This window comes from Dermacentor albipictus, chromosome 1 (genome assembly GCF_038994185.2).
Source record: "Dermacentor albipictus isolate Rhodes 1998 colony chromosome 1, USDA_Dalb.pri_finalv2, whole genome shotgun sequence".
Lineage (NCBI taxonomy): Eukaryota > Metazoa > Arthropoda > Arachnida > Ixodida > Ixodidae > Dermacentor > Dermacentor albipictus.
Genome location: NC_091821.1, coordinates 322,364,549 through 322,385,009, shown reverse-complemented (window position 1 = coordinate 322,385,009; position 20,461 = coordinate 322,364,549). Strand labels below are relative to the sequence as shown.

General features: G+C 48.6%; 3 protein-coding genes across 6 annotated transcripts in view; 2 read left to right on the top strand and 1 right to left on the bottom strand.

The window, feature by feature from the left end:
* The window catches only part of LOC135919410 (uncharacterized), a 38,802-nt gene extending 31,757 nt beyond the window's left edge, over nucleotides 1-7,045 (top strand). The window contains exons 8-11 of the mRNA XM_070531638.1: nucleotides 971-1,122; nucleotides 2,455-2,754; nucleotides 4,170-5,709; nucleotides 6,087-7,045. Coding sequence (XP_070387739.1) covers nucleotides 971-1,122; nucleotides 2,455-2,754; nucleotides 4,170-5,709; nucleotides 6,087-6,578 — 2,484 coding nt within the window. The 3' untranslated portion in view covers nucleotides 6,579-7,045. The remainder of the gene's footprint in view (nucleotides 1-970; nucleotides 1,123-2,454; nucleotides 2,755-4,169; nucleotides 5,710-6,086) is intronic.
* A 6,862-nt stretch (nucleotides 7,046-13,907) lies between these two features.
* Nucleotides 13,908-20,461, top strand: part of Mettl5 (Methyltransferase like 5) — a 66,633-nt gene continuing 60,079 nt past the window's right edge. The window contains exon 1 of one of the 2 annotated variants that reach the window (XM_070531636.1): nucleotides 13,908-14,187. In XM_070531636.1, coding sequence (XP_070387737.1) covers nucleotides 14,049-14,187 — 139 coding nt within the window. In that variant the 5' untranslated portion in view covers nucleotides 13,908-14,048. Of the gene's footprint in view, nucleotides 14,203-20,461 lie in introns of both variants that reach the window. The other variant, XM_070531635.1, reaches the window with a different exon arrangement.
* LOC139054531 (phospholipid-transporting ATPase ABCA3-like) overlaps nucleotides 16,301-20,461 on the bottom strand; it is a 52,261-nt gene continuing 48,100 nt past the window's right edge. For all 3 annotated transcript variants that reach the window (XM_070531630.1, XM_070531631.1, XM_070531632.1), the window contains 2 exons: nucleotides 19,093-19,312; nucleotides 16,301-16,823 (listed from right to left, as the gene is read on the bottom strand). In XM_070531630.1, coding sequence (XP_070387731.1) covers nucleotides 16,671-16,823; nucleotides 19,093-19,312 — 373 coding nt within the window. In that variant the 3' untranslated portion in view covers nucleotides 16,301-16,670. The remainder of the gene's footprint in view (nucleotides 16,824-19,092; nucleotides 19,313-20,461) is intronic.

The following is a 20,461-nucleotide window of genomic DNA, read 5'->3' as shown; positions in this document are numbered from 1 at the left end:
TAAAATATTCGAATATTAGAAAAATACGCGTCTCAAATAGTTAATCGAATACACAATCTTCTTTTACGTCTGAAAGTCGAAACAGAAATGCGGAGAGGAAAGTTAGTAAAAAAGAATGACTACCATTCCACTCTGTGAAGATGGAATGGCAGCGAAAGCTAACGACAGTCAAAGCTCTCAAATGAAAAGCAAAGTTCTTTCGCTGCCATTCCATTTTCACAGAGTGGAATTCAACATCGCGGAAATGTTCTTCGTCGGTGGTCGTTTCGCGCCGGCGCCGTTTACATTCTCATTGCTGTTCCCTCCGGTGCTCCTCGTACGCATGTTGTTATTCGGGTGCACGAACAATACGTGTCCACCCCATCGATAACGGAGCTGTTTTTAGCGCCGATACCCCTCCTGATTATATACTGCCATAACCTTCACGTCACTCTATTTTTCACGGCGAGCGTTCTAATCTGTTCCGTATTTTGACACCTGCGCCGCCGCACTGCGCCCGTACCTGATCACACACAAAGCAAACAATGAAACCCATTGCATATAGGTTTGTTAGAAATCGCTACGTCCGTTTCTATTGCCGGACGCCCACAAAACTACGGAATGTTAGTAATATACAGCTTTCGTTGTAAAAAAAAATATTGCTTGCCCCCCACTGTACACGGCAACAGTATTTGGAAGGCCGTTCGAATGAGCAGGAAGGAGAGGCTATTCAAGTTCCTGGTTCGCTTACGACGGGCACTTGAGGCACAATGGACTACGTGCGTCGACCTTTCCCCTGCGCAAGTAGGCTTCAATAACATCAGTAATCTAATATTCAATCAAGTCGAATGTAAACTTTTCTAATCGATTGATTAAGACGGACACAATATTATTGTAATCGTAGTTGATACTTCGATTATTTACACACGTCTCTAGCTTACGTATGAGTGCTCTTGCTAACGTGTTAGTCTATCGTATTTACCACTTGCAGGTGTCGTACCTAGGCGTGGACACACTAGACGGGCCGGCACTTCCACTAGTCAAGGACTCGTACTTCCACATGACCGACTACCAGCTGCCCTACACTGCCGCCTCGGTCAGCTACAAGAAGAAGACCTACCGCGGATCCGTCGCCTACATGCAGTAAGCGCACACGCCATGGTGCTGCAAACCTCAAATATGCATCGGTGGGCAAGAGAGATAGGTATAAAAGGGCGGAGTACTCAGAATGCGTATAAGGAAGTCGTAAGAGCCTGAACTACTTGGCAATAAAGTAAAACGTACATACAACTATAGGCTAAGTTAGGCTAGCGTCGGAAAATCGTTTGTGTGAATGAAATGTAAATATTAAAAGAAAGAATAATAACAAAATCAGCGAAGCAATAAGCAGCAGCGATGCAGAAATCTCTTCGCCTGTACAAACGTATGCATGGTTGTTCCAGGGAAATGCAGGGCGAGAGCTGCCGACCTGAAACCGAGGTTTTAGGGTAGAATTTGCGGGTTCCTCTGACAACACAAGACACCTGTTGAATTCGGTACTCGTCGCCCATCTTGCACACACAGTTTCACTTCTAATCTGTCGCGTTCAGTTGAAGGAGCAGTTTCTCACCTTGTGCTTAGCGAGTAAGGTGGCGCTAGACTCACGAAATGAGGTTGCCATTGAATTGATATTGATATTGATATTGATATTGATGAATGAGAGATGTTTACTTATGTACAGAGAAATTATACGTAACAGATGCACACCGCAAAAGACGGGGACAAAACAGAAAGGCGCACACGACTTGTCCCTGTCTTTTGCGCTGTGCTTGTGTTACAACGATACAATGAATTACCAACACGCCCAAACCTCTACCCTTGTCAGTTATAGTTAGTTACTAAGATAAGTTTAAGGGATTAGTGCAGAGGTGCGTAGGCTAACGCATTATACAAGCAGATAACTATAAAATGAAAAAAAGATTGTCTTCGGAGGCTTCGGTATGGGGTGGGTCTGAACATCAACGACCGAAAGCCTTAGAACGTACAGTCACCTCCCAGCTCCAGCGCCTGCGGTTGACATTCAGCACCAGTTGAGGCCGTGCGGTGGGACCCAGTTTATCAGGAACCATATGCTGAGGGAGGCCAAACCGACGCTTAATGTCCCAAACGACTGTGCTCGTTGGTTAACCGACAACGAATTTGCAATGTCACTGTTGTCTTACAGCTGAATCACACAGAGCTGCTGTGTTTATTAGATGGCCTTTGGTAATTATTTCTTCCACTACGAATGACTTGCGGCCACCAGCTTCAGAGAGAGAGATAATCAAGGGAAATGCAGGGAGGTTATGCAGGCTAAGCCCGGTAGGTTACCCTGCACTGGGGGAAGCGGGGAAGGGTATTGAAAATAGTTTCCGGTTCCACGAACGGTCACTGTAGAACGGTGCTCGCTTGCGCCTCCTTCAGTGCCTCTCTCACGTAACGCTGCTCGCCGTGCAGCGTCCCCCACGAGCAGCGCGAGATGGTGGTGCCGGAGGTATCCGAGGAAGACGACGAGGACTCGCCCAGCAACGAGGGCGCTGACGAGGAGGACCCGGGCGGCCCGCTCAGCAAGCGCAGCTCGTCGTCGCTCTGGACGCTGCTGAACCGCCGCTCGAGCAGCAGCGGCTCGCTGCACCAGCAGCAGCGCGACGCCGAGGCCGGCCTGCTGCAGCATCCGCCGCCGGAATCCACGCTGCACATGTACTTCAAGGGCCCCGACGGAGACTCCGCGGAATCCGGGCAGCAGGACGTGAAACAGTGCGTATCGTAGGAGCAATGTTTTGTTGGGCTGGTCGGTGAAACATTCCTTACACGGACGACAGGCGCGAGCGGACATACATAAACAGATACGCATTCGAAACAGATACACATGCAAGAGCAGGCACGCAGGCACATACGCAGCAGATACACATACGGTCTTGTCTGTCCTTGTTTTTGTATGTGTGTCTGCTCGTGTGTCTCAGCGCACAAATTGAGACAAAACTCACGCATTCTTACTCTCAGTGACAAGTCAAGAATTCCGCCGAATCGTCTCCCGCCACTGCAATAGCGTATTGCAAATGAATACAAACACACACGCGCTACAAAAGGGCTACTATAAGCGACGACCGCCTTCTGGCGAATCGGTACTAGTTCCCTTTGAGGAGAAAATGCAGGTGCGCCTTTGACCTGTCACGAGCTTTGTCGCGAACTGCAAGACAGGCTCGCTACCTATACACGCGGTCAACTTTCCTTGGCTACGAAGGGAAAGCTACGGAGGCAAAGCGCACACAAGTGAGAACGTTTCTGAAAAGAGTTCCGCGTCTTAATCCTCGTTAGTTTAGGCTGGGGGAATAGAAAACATAAACACCTTATTAGCAACAGTTAAGTAAGACAGAACATACCACTGAGTGCAAATCTATACTTATTTTGCGGCTTCTCCCTTCCGCGTCTGGGGAAACGCGAAACCGTCGCATGGGGAAGCTGCGTCAATTCAGCTCGTCTGTTCCCAGCAACCAGAAGCACTGTCAAACGCTGGCGGACTACTTGGCGCAGTAACACATGTGCAACAGCCACGCGCCCGTAGCTTTCCCTTCATAGCCAAAGAAAGTTGCCCGCGAGTATAGTTGCTTGAGGGCGGGGAAAGACAGCGCGGGATGCTACGAGATTTGCGAACCGCTTGCCACAGCTTTGGCACCAAAAACGCACCACGGTAAACTTTCTGCGGTCGCAGTGACATTAATGTTAAATTGCGGGGTTTATCGTCCTGAAGCGGCACTATGGGTTATGAAAGACATTGAACGGGATGGCTCCGGATTAACTTTCACCGCCTTAGGTGAATATAATTCTAAGAACGTGTATTTAAAGTTAGGTATACACGAGCGTTCTTGCATTTCGCCCCCATCGAAACGCAGCCGCGGCGGCCAGGAATTGAACCCGCGACCTCGTGCTCTGCAGCAACGCCCTAGTAGCGTGAGTGGGTAGGGAGTGATATATGACATCACAGATATATGCATGGTGGCGACCATAGATAAGCCCGAATTATGGCTGACATAGATTTCTCCATAGCGGATTGCGATAATCATGCGAAAAGTAACGTTTAGGGAACATCTTGATAAAACTACTGAATTTCAACGCGCAGTCAGCACAAGAAAAAAAAAGAAGAAATGAAGTTGTGCTGTTGATTCTTGCAGGAAACACCTGTTGCATCCGCCTGAGGAGCGCCGGCGTGTAGGACGCTTGGGCAGTGAGCCGAGTACAGCGTCAAGCCAGAAGTCGTTCCTGCGCGATTTCTTCCACGCTAAGCCCGCAATGCGTGTGCAGGCTTGGACCGGCGCGGGCGGTGACTACTACGGAAGTCCGCTGAAGCGACCCCGCAAGCATCGAACCAAGGTATCCTTTTCGGCTGACACGTCGAGCAGGCCACGCTTCGATAAGTACCATCGCAGTCGGTCTACGTCGGACCTGGTGGCCATCTTGGAGACAGCGCGTAAAGAAGCACTGCTGTCGAGCCTCGCGTCTATGAAAGCTGCCATGCCAAGGCGAAAGTCGTTGGAAAGTAGCCAGCCTGATCCAAAACTGGCGGACGTGCTGAGACGAAACAAGAGCCTTCCCGAGCTGAACATCTCCGACGCGGCCTACGAACCATTGCTGACACCTGCAACACCACCTGCGCCGAAGAAGCCGGTTCGAACAAGAACGTCGTTAACGCCGCAGTCTTCGTTGGCACCTAAGGTCTCACAGATCTTGCCGCTCAAGCTGGCACCCAGGCCTCCAGCGCTAACTTTAAGAAGGCTGACTACACCGCAGAAGCTACCCGAGACACCAAAACCGGCTCCACCAACCGACAAAGCAGTCCCAGCAACGCCGACTCCGACAATGCTGCTTTCTCCGCCACCCGAACCGACGCCACCTCCAACACCAGCCGTTGTTTCGGAGGATGTCGAGGCGGCCCCAACGCTAACAGCAACAGCTCAGACACGAGAACCAGCGCCCTCGGAACGTCCTGCTGCGACTTCTACTGCGGTGCCTGAAAAAGCACCGTCCCGTCCCGAGACGCAGGAGGAAACGGCTTCGCCTGTAGAATTTACGTTGAGAAGGCCTCGACTTCATTTACCACGGCTAGTCGTCCCGGGACCTCGGCGCGGTCTACGGCTCAGTGATCTGGCAAAGGAGGACGAAGGCTCGGGCGGTCAGGGCAAAAGCGAGCCCGCGGCTACATCTTCAGAATCCTCAGGGAAATCTTCACCGTCCATTACTGCCCATACGAAACCGCGACTGCGCGTGCGTGTGGCGCCTGAACCAGAAATCATTCCACTCGAACCGACAGAGGAAGCCGGATCACAACAGGTGAGCTCAGACAGGGAAATGCTGCCCCCTGGAGCAGCTCCCGAGCCTCTCCCAGAGCCGCCTCCCAGCTTAGAGCCCGAGCCTCCGGACCAGCGTGGGTCTGTGCGTCACATGGAAGACCAAGCATCGGAGCAAATCCCTGGTGAAGCCGTCGCCGATGACAAGACTGAGTTCGTAGTCGTGATTAGGGAGAAAAGCCGCGACCGTCCCAAGCAGCTCATCATCCTGCCGGGCCCGCCCGATCGCGCTGGATCGGTGGACAGCCTCTTGGGCGACACTCGGCCGAAGGGTCCTAAGAGGCGCAGTTCCCTGGACAGCCCCCGCACTTCTCTAGACGTGCGCTCATCCTTATTGACGCCACAGCGCGGGCATCCCGCGACACAGGTGCGTGCAATGATTGCGTTCGAAGCAATGCCCTCCGCTTTTGTTGCTGCTGCATGTCACCCTGACGAAAGCGTAAACAGTTTATACCGTTACACTTAAGTGCGATACTTCTGGTAATAAATTTATCGCACGTGTAGCAGGTTAACTAGCTACCTGAGCGGTTACACTTGGGACAGATTTATTTACGATGCAAGGTTTATTTACAGGGAAAAGAGTATAGAGCTTCAGACAGAGCTGATAAACGCGCCGTCAGCGCATGCGCCGTCGACAGAGTGCATGATTTGTACCGACACTATCGACGTGCCATAAGTGCGAAGGAAGCACGCGCATTGCTGGCCAGTGTATACGCGCCTCAACAATATTAACAATCTCTGCAGGCTCCTCAACCCGCGGCAGAGCCGACTGACACTCCAGCGGTGGCTGCAGCACCTGCGCCCCCCACTTGGCGGACCGACTCACGGCGGCAGCGCCGCCGGCGGCGCAGCACTCTGCAGCGTGAAAGCTTGTCCCCGACGAGCCGCGAAGGCAGCCCTCTCGCTGCCAACGGCAGCCACGAATCGTTGAGCGCAGCGGCGGCGGCCCCTGTGCATAGACGCGTGCCCAGCGAGGTGCTCATGCGTTGGCAGAACGTGGCGCCCAGCGAGAGCACAGAAGAACTGGATCGGCCCCCGCCGCCGCCACTGCTCGAACTGCCGGGCGCCGTGTTGACGCCGCCTCGCGGCCACGTGAGGCAGCTGTCGCGAGTGTTTTCGCATCGGTCGAGCAGCACGACTTCTTCCAGCGTCACCGTGCGCACGTCCACGACTAGCCACTCCAGCGCGGCGTCCAGGGCGGAGGCCTTCCTTGAAAGCGAGAAGCGCGATAGCTGACACGTAGTTCAGGACTAGTCTGTGTAGCGAGGACTCTTTCACTGGCGTCCGCAGTAGGGTGCGCGGGATGAGCGGTGGTGCCTTGGAAATAGGGAGCCGACGTTCAAGGCTCGTGGTAGCCGCAATAGGCTTGTTCCCACTGATCAGGACTTTGATGGTGCCGACTCCTCAGGAACACCTGACCAATTCTTTGATTCATTTGACCGTGTCGATCCTTGAAAGTCTCAGAGTTGTGGAAAGTCCTCCATGGCATATTTTTAAAGTTGTTCAGAATCACTTGTATATAGATATCCGAAAGTTAACCATAAAAAAAAAATTCCGGAATGTGAATAGAGCCGTTGAAACCTTGTTTGCTCATGCATTGACTCTCTGTCTCTGAGGCGCCACGTTCGTCCACTGCGTCATGACACTCCTTTTTACCGCAGAAGGGGCCCGCCGTGGTTGCTTAGTGGCCATATGGTGTTGGGCTGCTAAGCACGGGATCGAATCCCGACCACGACGGCCGCGTTTCGATAGGGGCGAAATGCGAAAACACCCGTGTACTTTGATTTAGGTGCACGTTAAAGAACCCCAGGTGGTCAAAATTTCCGGAGTCCCCCACTACGGCGTGCCTCATAATCATATCGTGGTTTTGGCACGTAAAACCCCATATTTTAATTTTAATTTTTTTTTACCGCAGAAGCGGTTCATAGCTAGGCCGCTCACAGGCTTCCGGTATCAGAATATAACTGAGATGCGTCATGAACCAACATGGCGGGTCGCAGCCTGCACGCTTCAGGCAAGACGGGTAGCCATTTCTGCCCCATCTGCACCCTTCCCTGGGAGTGGAGGGTGTTTTAGACCGACGTCACCTATTGTGGCGTTGTGTACACTCCCTTCCCTTAATCTCATCTCGGTGACAAGGTTCGGGTGTTGTCTCGGCGGTTTTCTCGAAGTTCGTTTCCGATATTTGGGAATGAAGGTTGTATCACACGGGTGGTTCATCCTTTGACTGGAACGGATTCAGGCAACATACAATACCTTGCTAATGGCAGCTCGTACTTTTAAACGATTGACATACTCGTTCACGTGAACAGACGCACGAACTCGTAAAAACGTTTAATTTTATTATATGGTATAGCGCGAAATAAATGAGTACGTAGGCACCTGTCTCTCATTCTACCCGCTTTCTTGAAAACGGATAGAATGTACACAAGCACTACTGGCTTTTATGCTGTATGTTCTATGTGTATTTTGGTCTTTGTTTACTTTGCGTCAATTACCTTTTTTTTTTTACCAACTAGCCCAAGCATCAGCACTAATGCAAAATGTATAAAGACAGGCACAGAACGTATTAACAAATCTGACCCTTTCGGCTCTCCTTTGATTTAGGAGCTCGTGCCTTGAAACAGTTGAAACGCTCATAGATTTCCATAAACGCACAAACGAGTCAGAATGCTTCCATATATCTTTCTCGACTCCTATGCGCATAAGACTGTATGCCTAAACGCACCCTTGACGATTGGGTGGCACTGATCACTTCGCGTGCTGGAAAACTTCAGAGAGTTTCAGATTCAATTTATGCTTTTTAAGCCGCAGGACCGCATCTGGTTTAGGAGTGTTTTATGAAGACGCAGCATGCATTCGTCGGAAGAAAACGCTGCATCGAAGGTAAAGAGCTCCAGGAAGCGAGTTGCCACCACCGTAACCGCGTTAGTCTCACAGACAGGGGCCATCTCGACCGCGTTCGAGTTTGCTGCATTGCGGTGTGCCCAAACTGAAGTTATAACTTGCAAATGTCTTTGTGGCTACCTTCATTGCTCCTGTAGCGTTCACCAGACCCAGCTTCTGTTGTCACCTGCTCGTTTTAAAAATCTAATTTCTTTTAATATTCTTTCTTTCTATATTTAGATAAAGAATTATAGTGAATTTTGTGCAGTACAAATGCCGCCGGAATAGAAATCTGAGCAATGGGCGGATCAGTTTGTACATATTAGACGCAACAATGAGTTTTCGCGGTTCTTCTGGATGTGACAAAAGCTAAATTTAAAATTAACCGCGTATGCCAAAGCAACTGAAGTATCGTATCAAAAACGCTTATGCTATGCTCCTGTTTTAAACAAGGATAAACGCTTCTAGTCGTCAAAGTTCTTAGGCTGCTGTCGTCCAACGTTTCGAAGTAGAACCACATCTAAGTTGTTTTACAAAGCATGTTGCAAGGAATGGTATTGGAAAGCACTATTTCGCGCTCTCTTTTCTGCCCATTGAACATGGGCACCGTGTATAGCCGCGTCACTGCCCTCGTTAATAAGCAAGCAAAAAAAAAAAAGCTAGCAGTGCCAGAATGTTTTACCCTGTACACATTAAACTTGCCTGTTCCTTACGCAGGAAGATAAAGGAAATCCCGCTGCACCACCCGTTAGAAAGTGACCACGGCGTAGCTTTAGGCGTGACAGTAGGCAATTGGTTTGAGACCTTTCCGCGACATGGACATGTTAACCTTTGCTCGGAGACTGCGGCGTCAGCAAGCAAGTATGACATGCAGATAGTTTCCTTCTTTATTCCCGGCTCCCTGCTATCCTCTGTCTCTGTCCTTTACTCCTACCCCAATTGTTGACTACCACTCAGGTGCCAGCCGTCTGGGCTACACAGTTGCAGTGAGGTTGGCTCTAAATTTATTTCCTTCTTTATTTAGTTATTTAGTACTCACGTCTTTGTTAAATACACGACCAGTTAATTTCTCCATTTTCCACAGCCCAGATCACCGTGATGGAATTATCAACTATACGAGCCTTCATGTTAAGAGACATTAGTACTCTGTTGTGATTTCAACATGCTGCCGCCGTTAGTCCTACGTTTATTCACAAATCCTTTGTCTTTTTTCTTATCGCAGTCTACTTTTATTGGTATTTGTGTTTTCAGTAGCAAGTGGTTAGTGCATGTCTACTTCATTTATCCTCTTTCCGATCCTGCTTGCGACGACGGAGTCTTAATCTTAATTGCCGTTTCCCCACAGTCATAAATGACTGCCGTGAAGTTTCATGCCATCAGCAAAGCGTTATAATGCCCCGTGTATGAAGCCCCGTGATTTTGGCCTCGAAGCTCTTGTAATAGCTGAGTGTGTTAAAAGGCTGAGTGCGTAAGTTATTTCAGCTTAGCCACAGTAGTGTGTCTAGCACTTTTTCTAACATCTAACGGGGAAAATATGTACCATGTCGCCTTAACATGACGCTGCGTTAACAAGAAACGATTGCTTCCAAGCTCATTGTATTTAGCGGTCAGGAACTTAGAACAGCAATGCGCAAAATATGGCTGAAAGAGCTGAAAACGTGCTGCGGAAGAGAAACTACGTTAATGAAACATGTCACTAGGGGTGCAAGATGTGTTACTGTGGAATGACAAAGCTCTATAGAATGGCAGAATAGGGGGAGGGGGGATGCGAGTTGGTTGCTACGATCTACAATCAACACTATACTATGTAAATCAATGAACGCGAAATGTTGAAACAACCTGACGCATGAGCAAGAGAGCGCCGAAGGTGAAATAAGGTTGTAAAATTTTTTTAGGGTTTTACACTTTTGTGTTCGGTAGTGTAGGGCTATCGAGTGTGAGTGACAATGCTTTCCACTTGGAGAACCCTGCTGCCGCCATCCCATTTTTTCCTTTTCTCTTTCTTTTTTTTTTCGCTGTTGCAACTTGTTGCAACTATGTTGTTGCTCACCTGCCATGGCTTCGAATTGCGAAACTGCAAAGTGGGGAGTTATCATGTGCGCTGATAACGCTCTGTCAACGGCATGCGTACTGCATGCATCCTTCAAGAGGCATGCATACACTCTTAAAGTCTTAGTGAGCCATGCATGTTTCGTGTCGTCTGGAAAATTGTCCGTCGCGCTTTTGAGACCTAAATGACAGCGCTAACTCGCGTAAGCATTGGCTCCACCATTGATATAACGGCACACACACAAAAGAACAAAGAAAAATATTGAATTCTTAACTGTGGACTGTGTTCCATTGCGCGGTGACTCTTTTGGAACAGATACTTGGCGTGATTCCGTCAAACCAAGTGAAATTTGTGTGCGTTAAATGCGCGACAAGTCCTCCTATTTGCACGTTGACTGCCGCAATTGCATTTTGCGTCAACGTAAAACAGGGGTGCACGTCTCGGCACTTTCAGTTGTGCCTTGTCAAATTCCGCCATGTTTGCACTTTGAGCCCATCAGAAAGGGCGTGGCCACCTTGTGAACCAATCAGAGCTGGGAAAATGGCGAATTCGACAATATGACGGAATTCGACTGTGTCCAGTATTGTCCAGAATAGCGCCCCCATATTTTCAACGTAGTTTATATGCTGGAGTGGTTGTAAGAACAGGCTCTGGCCAATCGTAAAAGCATTCTTAGCAAGTGCGGCGACCAATTACAGACATGAGAGGTAATTTTCTGAAACCGAGAAGCTTAAGGAATTCAATATTTTGATTTGGCTTTGTTTTCTTTCGTATTCAGTCGTGTACACGCGAGCAGTAATTCGTGTGATAAATGAGGAGTTTCGATAGAGATACTGTGCTGCTTAGATAAAACCTGTGTGATATATGATCACGTCCACGGAGTACTGACCTTGGGTCCACCATTTTTGCCTCAGGGGTTCCGGCGCTGGAGGGGACGGCTAAGTCCAATGTACTTTTCGTTTTGTTTGTCGTGCTTTTGCGCCTTTAGCGGGTGGCTAGTCGTTATTGCATAAGTTTTATTGTGTGTTGAAGATATTATAGATGTGCCGTTCCGGGTATTGTTTCGTGTGATTTTGTTGATTTTGCTTCTTCACTACCCTGTCTACTATTGTGATGTCGCCAGTCCGTCAATGGTTACTTCACCAAGTTGCCTGTTCACCTGCAACGTACTTCAATAGTTCATGAATGCCTCGACGGACATCTGTCAAGAAGATGGCTGGCAACACCAACCTATTCGCCTGTAGCAGATCTTTGCAAACCTGAAAAAATGAGCAATTACGGTAGACTCTAAACTATCGATACCGTACTGGCAGTTCACAGGCGAGCTTTACATGTAGCTATTTTCTCGTACGTGAGAACCTACCAATCGCTAAACGGAAGTAAACAAACGGCACGTAACGCGCCAGTACCAGAGGTTCAATGTCACAGCTTTTCCATGCGAATGCTGCCTAAAAGCTTGATCGAACAGTTGATGTAGGCAGCATATACCGGGTGTAAAACCGATATGCATATACGAAACCGCCAATGAGGCTTTTGCGCAGGCACGAACTTAATTCTGTAACGGGAGCTTTACCTAAAGCAACGGCTTGGTATGTTAACTGCCAAATGGTTCAGTAGTGTTAAAGACCTACGACGATAGCTAATACGAGATGATTTTCTCGACTGTAATTGGTGCATGTTTGACCAAAAACCCAGAAGGGCCGAGCAACTTCCTTTTACGTAGATCGCGCTATTTGATGAAGAAAAGAACGATTTGTTAGTCTGCAGCTACTGCTGGCAAAAACAAGTTCCGTCGCGTATCGGTGTGAGCTGGTCAGCATAGTAGCGCTTAAATGTGCCTGAAAAATAGCGTAATCTGGGTTGGCGTCTGACTTCTGCCGCATTTCTTGATCAAAGCATTGGTTCTCGAGCGCAATCAATTCGTTACCGAGATTTACCGCGAAGCAGTGTAAGAAGTTCGTAATGCAGTTGAAATGATATGAAAGTGATAAATCCCATGTAGCTCTGCAGGAGACATGCATTGCCTTGTGTGTAGTTCCTTGAAACCTTTCCTTAGACAGCTGAGCACGCTGTCAACTCATGTAGACCTTCCCTGTGATCCACTTCGAGCTTACGCACACTACTAGAGTCACATATAGCTCAGCAACGACGCGGTTTTCAGGTGATCATAACGTCCACGTCCACGCTGCGTAAGGTTAGAAATCTGCGCCACAGATGTGTTCCTTTTGACATTGACTCCACCACGTATTTTTCTCCTGCCTCATTGTGCAACGAATTGCTCAAGTGTCAAAGGCCAAGCATCTTTTGTCGCATGTACAGGCGGAGTGCCCGTCAAGTTCGTTTTCACACATTCCAGCGTGATTGCGTGATGTCCGCGTTTGCGCCTTCGCACCTTTTGTCCGTTTGCGTCTCATCCCTGTTCCTTGATTCCATCTTTTGCAAGACCTTTGACCTGACAATAAACCTTGGCGCCTTTCAAGGACAGCGTGCTGCTTGTGTTCTTACTTCAACATGTCCCAGAAAATGTCCACGCATAGCGTACTTTGATGTTGACACCCTCGAAACAAGTTGCATGCAGAGACATCGTGTCTCTGCATGCAACTGCAGCTTGATTACATGGGGCTGTCGGCTTCGCGGGCCAAGAGACCAGGATTCACAAAGCACACCTTATGTTGAACACCGCGATGGCCCCTATCATAATAAGACCAATAGGCCTGTTCGGCTAGACGAAAGGATACATTGTTGAAGGCACAGCGATGGCTCACTCGAATCCCATCTCCGTCTCTGGCGATGGTGCTCGGGTTCTGCAGGTCACAGCGACGTCTTCACAACAGTATGGCGAACTCGAGCGAAGCAGATTCAAAGTGTAAGAGCGCGCGCGACTTTGTACGGGGATGTAAACCAAAGAGCAGACGAAGGACAGGTGCTGAACAGCACAAGCTTGTCAATTAACCCAGTCTGACGTTACCAATCGAATCAGATCACACAGTGTTGTTTGGTAACCTGCGTTAATAGGCAAAATGAACTCAATGAGATGATGGAGGGATGCATAAGGTACATGTATATATGACACGTATCTATAGCAAATGTGAACTTTATGCTCTTAGCCGCCGTGGTGGCGTAGTGGCTTTGGCGTTGCGCGGCTAAGTCTGAAGCCGCGGGTAGAATCACCGCCGCGGCGGCCGCATTTCGATGGGGGCGAAAGGCAAGAACGCCCCTGTATTGTGCATTAGGTGCACAATAAAGAACCTCAAGTAGTCAATACTGATCGGGAGTGCCTCATAATTATATCGATGTTTCGGCACGTGCAACCTCTGAATTTAATTTTTAAGTATTGCTTTTGTTTGCGTTCTTCATCCAGCCTGGTGTTTCGTAGGAACCTATCGCAGAGTTTTCACCCGTGTAGAGTCAAAACACACTGCGAAGAGTTGGTTTTTGACGTCGCACCAACACTATATGGTGAAGGAATACGAATAGCAATTAACGGCAAATACAACGGAAATAAGGAAGAGCCCAGCTCGAAGCTTCTTAGTACGCTTACGCAACACCGCCTAGATATAGCTTGAAGCCTGCTTGCTTTCCGCGTGACGTCACGCTCGTCGCTTTTCGTATAACCCATCCGTAGTAGGCGACGAGCCGCCGAATGGGGAACCCGCCTTTTTGTGAGTGCGGCATGTCGCGCTTGCGCTACCTCGGAGCGTGATGTGTGCGGTCTATTTTGAGGCCACAGTGTGGTTGCGCTATTGATTTGTGAAGCGTGAGCGCTGGTCATGCCATCTAAGTGTTGCATGCAAAGTAGCCATGCAAACTACCCCAACGAACCGCAGCTTTGCCCGTGCCAGCTTCCCGATCGAAGAAGGCCGCCGTCACAAGTTGTCACGGATGATACCGTGGGAGGAATACGAAGTGGTGAGCTCTGCAGATGTAGGTGAAGTTATTGCTAAGAGCTTTTCGATGGGCACCTAAAGCGCCGATTACTAGAAAAATCAAGCAGCTGTTCACGAGCAGCACCTTGGTCAGCTTTTTCCGACGGTATTTCTCTCGGCAATTTGTCATTAAGAAAAATATTAGGAGCGACAGTTATCTTTGCTTGACCGTTCTGGCCTCTGCCTGAGTGCCGTGTTCCAGAAGACGCTACCGAGAAGTGTGCATTGTTTCGTCAAGCGTCGAAAGCGGTATTACTGCAGGCATACGTATACTTGTTTGTTTGAGTTTTTGTTAATGCATTTACTTTTTTTTTGTCTCGTAGAACAACGACGCTAGGCTTTCATGAGGACGAACAAATAAAAATGTTCAAAAATGCTGTAGGCGCCACTTTAGTCATTCGTGAGCAAGCTACGTTAAAGGCACAATTTTTGCTATTTTACTGCAACGTAATCGATAAACAAAACACAGGTCGTGCTATGTACTGCGAGCCATGTTTTAAGCCATAGCTTTAAGTGACCGTTTTTCAGTCTAACGCCTGTTGTAAAGTTACCACTCGGCGCAAGACACGTGTAGCAGAAATTTCCGTAATGTTGATGCCGATTGTGTAAGGAAAGAGCCTTATCTAAAATTGACAGCCACTTAAGTATCCTTATGTTATTTTAATGCGAAAGCCTAAGCACTTCTTTAATTAATTGGTTACGTCCATGATACATGACTTCATACATTGTCACGTGTCCTTCACAACTGTACCTTAATCCACCCTGCTCTAATTTGTACCGACCTTAATCCACCTTGCTCCAATTTGTACCAACCTTAATCCGTCTTAGTGCACCGTAATCCACTTTAATACACGTTGCTCTAACGTGTACCAACCTTCATACCCTTTAACCAACCTTAATCCACCTTGCTATAATTTGTACCAACCTTAATCCACCTTAGTCCACTTTACTCCACATTGTCACCTTACTATTTTTCTAACTTTAATTCTGTATGCTACTGACGTCATACAAGACGCCGATGACGTCGCACATGCTTTTTGTTAGCACTAGTTGCGGAAAACGAAGACTTTTCTGCATCATGGCACGTATGCTTTCGCATTAAAAGATGGCGCGCACGGCCCGAATGGGGGCGTAGTACATTCTCTGACATGCGGACGCATCAGTGCACCATTACAGTGCCCTATAATGTACACGAGGAATCATGCATACACAGCCGGCGCACATGACTCGTCGCGTAGGTCGGATTTCGAAGACCGACGAATATGCTCGCCGCAATCGTTGAGCTTCCGGCGTTGCTTGTTTTTGCTGAGTCCAATTTTAATAGTTCAATTTTTAACTAGCAGTTTTGGCAGTTCTGTTCTTTACCGTTACTACAACTTGAAAAAAGAAAGGTATGTGCCAAAAGACGCTTTATATGCTCCCCAACGTTAAATCCGTCGATACAGAAAAACAGGTGGAATCGCAATCACTCTTCCTCGATTAGTCATCTTCGTATTTCTCAGCTGCGAGGAGTGATTAACCTCTAAACACAACGAGTCGTGATCACACAGTGCAAGTAAGAATACAAGTCTGGAATAAAATAAGCCTTTTATTTTGCAAGAAAACACCGTGCCAAAAGGAAATACCCAAATCGCCTCTTTCTTAACCACAGTGCTTTAGAACCATTCCACATTAAGGATAATTATAACTTGATAACCTTGATTTCCGTCCATTGAGAATGCATCCTTGCAAAAAGACAGTGAAATTATAAATTAGGTAAGCATAATTTATTAGTAATAGGTTTTCTGAATTATTTGCATTTTGGAGCTTCGCTCCAGAAATTCTTAAAAGATTTAATTCCGTGCATAAATCTGCATTTCGAGGTATAAAATGTATTCGAGATTATACGTTGGCCTTTTGGTTTGAACTGCAGCAACTGTGGCTTAGAAACCCGCACTATTCTACCACCAGCCATCGTTTCCCGCCACGGACCAGCTCGCCATTGTAGGCCGAGCCCTGCGCGGTGGCTGTATCCGTGGGGGCCTTGGGCTAGAAGGAAGAATTCCGGGGCAACCCACGCTGCTCCCAACGTGAAGACTTTTTAGAGCTAGAATAATGTTTATTCTCTCTTTCTCTCTCTCTCTCTTATGTAGCTGAAAATAGCAACAATGAAGTGGAGGCATTGCTAAATCTTTAGAAACGTGTTTTAGTAAACGAGCGTCTCGGTACTATTATAACGCGGTGCGACTTCTTGAACGAGCGGACTTCTCGGACAAGTCGCACGTGTATGCAATAGCTTTTTATATTCGCATGCAGGCGCCACATTACGCGCAGTTCACGAGTGACACGATGCCGACTTGAGCATATGCTCGGCAACCGCGTTTTCGCAGCGCAGGTTGCTCGTCTCCCGACGACTCCATGGCGGGCGTTGTGTACAGCCGGGTGTGGCATTCGCGTGCAGCCCGCCAAAGTTTTGCCGCGGGAACCTTAGTCGTGCTCCTGGACGCCGAACAGCTTGTGCAGCGCCACGTGCCCGAAGTCGACGTCGCGCACGGCGTTCACGTTACGCAGGTCGACCAGCTTGTGCTTGAGCGACCGCATCGAGTACAGCGGGTCGCGGATCTTGAAGCGCACCACGTTCTGCAGAGGGTGACCAATACACGTCGACTGTTTATTTATTCACCCGCCGCGGTTGCTCAGTGGCTATGGTGTTAGGCTGCTGAGCACGAGGTCGCGGGATCGAATCCCGGCCACGGCGGCCGCATTTCGATGGGGGCGAAATGCGAAAACACCCGTGTACTTAGATTTAGGTGCACGTTAAAGAACCCCAGGTGGTCAAAATTTCAGGAGTCCCCCACTACAGCGTGCCTCATAATCAGAAAGTGGTTTTGGCACGTAAAACCCCATATATTATTATTATTATTTATTTATTCCCCCGCATTGCCGTCTTCTTTCAAGACATGACATAATCAGGTATACAGAATGAACTATCAAGCACAAAAATAGATAACTGAAAGACGTACAGTAACGAAACCATAACAACAACAACACTTGCGCGGAAATGTGGCTACATATATGTATTGCTGCTGTGTTCATTTCGAACAACGACATCCAGTTTAATTACTACACTTATAGTCTGTTTTACCTCGGCGTCGATTACGATCCACTCCGCTCATATTCTGCGCGCTGAGGCAGTACAGTGAACTGCATAGACTGAATTTTCTTATGATGGCGTGGCCAGCTCGATCGTAAAACAACAAAGAGACCAAGCGGATGTACCGGTCAGTGGGCTCACGTCCGCAAATTCCGCCCAGTCGTCTCGGCAACGGAGCGGAAGCAGCGTTGTGTTTTCCACTGTGGGCACGAGCGTTGTGCCCAAGCGCAGTAGGGCACCCTCTGGGTGGCGGTGTGTAAGCTAGATAATATTGGCTGAGCGTCGATTGTGGTCCCCTCCACTCACGTTTCAAGAAGTGAGGTACTGCATAGAACTGCGCCAATTTCGCATTTTCGAAAAAAGCGTAGTAGCGCGTTTACGATAGAAACGAGCGACGTCCAGTCAGTTTGCCTGGAAGACGGCCAAAGCAAGTGGATGCATCGTGGCGCTCCACGGTTAGGCAGCGGAGCCGGGACATGCAGCGTTCTGCCTTCCACTGCCGACATGAGCGTTCTGCGCACGCGCACTAGCATTCTCGCTAAGCTGCGGTGGGCAAATCGTCTGAGTGGAGCGGACAGCTACCTCTAGGCTGAAGCTGTAATGTTAGTATACACGGGACCTCGGGACACTGTGTTAAACCAGAAGAAAGGGGTTTAACCGAGGGGCCCCCTTATTAGCATTATATAGTTAGTACTTCTTAATTAGTAAGTACAAGTAATTTCCCCTATGTTGTCCTTGGCATCTTTGTTGGCTTCTCGTGATATGTGTTCAACCATAGTGCTTCGAAAATGCGTCCCGTGTAGCAGGGTTTTTTTTTTTTATCAGGAAGTAAGCGAACAAAAAATGCTTCCATGAAAGTTCTACCCATTTAAATCAGCGACACCTTTACGTCAGCAGAATAATCAAGAGTTATATCTTTGCGTGATACATTATTGTGACGTGTGATACGTTAGACGCTCCGCGCATGCGCCACCTCTCTACGGAACCGCGGTAGATATGCCTAGTGATCAACGTGCTACAGCGTCGTATCAAATTAGTGGTGTAGCGATTAAATATGTTATCAGAGCGTTCCGCATCGCCAACGCATCATCAATGCTGTGGCCGCCCATCTGCTATATAGAGCAATCAAAACACTTTCTCGGCTCAGTGCCGTCTCTCTGGCTTATAGAAAAAAGATCTAATTTCAATAATAACGACAAAACATAGTCAATACCTTGTTCTCAAGGTAAGATGGAACTAAGCGATGATCGATTTCACCATCTTTTTCTTATTGCCACGACGCAGCACTGGTGAGAAGGGTGAATTTGGATCGAACTGGAAGATGTGTGATAGAGGTCTGAGCGCTGCCACGTTGTTGCAAGATCACAGTGGTCTGCCGTGGTATTTAGCGGTATACGACGCATATGCGCAGTGGGCCCAACGCGTCACGTTAAAGCGTCACGCATTACGCAAGGCTAAAACTCTCGAATGTCGCTCACTCCGAGATGTGTTCTGCGTCACAAGATGTCGCCAACGAGCCCCGCTGCTTCCGCCTTATTGTCAACTGCATATATATATGCGAGGCTCGTATAGCACGATCAGGAAGAGCAATGAGCTGCGTCGAAGAGCACGGGTGGTGACACAAGTTGAATTGGATGATTATAACCGAAGTGCGGGGCTGTCGCCGCGCTTTGGGTGACGCGGGTGTTGTTACGGTAAGAATATACACGTGGCTCTAAGCCCGAGAGATGGGTAGCCGGAGGACGGCGCCGGCACCTTGTGCTTGCTGACCATCTGCGCCTCGCCCCCGAAGATTTCGTACACTCGCCGCAGGAAGACGACCATGCCGTCCCGCTTCTGCTCGGCCGACAGCGTCACGGTGACCACCATGCCCATGAAGAAGGTGTTGCGCAGGTCGGCCACCGAGCCCGCCCACGTGCGCTCGCCGCCGCTCAGAACCAGCACGCGCGAGCACAGCGACAGGCACTCGGGAATCCTGCACCACCGGGAACACACGTGCTCGCCCGCAGCGTCCCCTTTGCTATGGGAACCTGCTCGGTCGCCTTGTGTACGTTCGCTACAAAGCCTCCCAAACTTCGGCCTCTCTGGATTGCTTTGTCAGATGCGTACGAAATCAAGTACCAAGGCGTATAACACTGTTTCAAATAGTCTATAACAGTCATGTGTGCTCTATGAAATACCAAACACGTTATGAGGTTATCGCGTGCGCACGGACGCACCCAGAGCTTCAAGGGGAGCCATTGCCACCTACAGCATCAGCGACCGCCCCTCCCCTTCCCTCCTACACTTCTGTCTTCTGGATTCGTATACCTACGACTAGTACAAGTGGTACAAGTGGAATAGTACAAGTGGCTGAGGAGTTCTATAGAGATTTATACAGTGCACCACGACCACCCACGACAATAATGTGCCACCCACGACAATAATGAAAGAGAAAATAGTCTAGAGGAATTCGAAATCCCACAGGTAACGCCGGAAGAAGTAAAGAAAGCCTTGGGAGATATGCAAAGGGGGAAGGCAGCTGGGGAGGATCAGGTAACAGCAGATTTACTGAAGGATGGTGGGCAGATTGTTCTAGAGAAACTGGCCACCCTGTATACGCAATGCCTCATAACGTCGAGCGTACCGGAATCTTGGAAAAACGCTTACATAATCCTAATCCATAAGAAAGGGGACGCCAAAGACTTGAAAAATTATAGACCGATCAGCTTACTGTCCGTTGCCTACAAACTATTTACTAAGGTAATCGCAAATAGAATCAGGAACACCTTATACTTCTGTCAAGCAAAGGACCAGGCAGGATTCCGTAAAGGCTACTCAACAATGGATCATATTCACACTATCAATCAGGTGATAGAGAAATGTGCGGAATACAACCAACCCTTATATATAGCTTTCATTGATCACGAGAAAGCATTTGATTCTGTCGAAACCTCAACAGCCATGGAGGCATTACGGAATCAGGGTGTAGACGAGCCATATGTAAAAATACTGAAAAATATCTATATCGGCTCCACAGCCACCGTAGTCCTCCATAAAGAAAGCAACAAAATCCCAATAAAGAAAGGCGTCAGGCAGGGAGATACGATCTCTCCAATGCTATTCACGGCGTGTTTACAGGAGG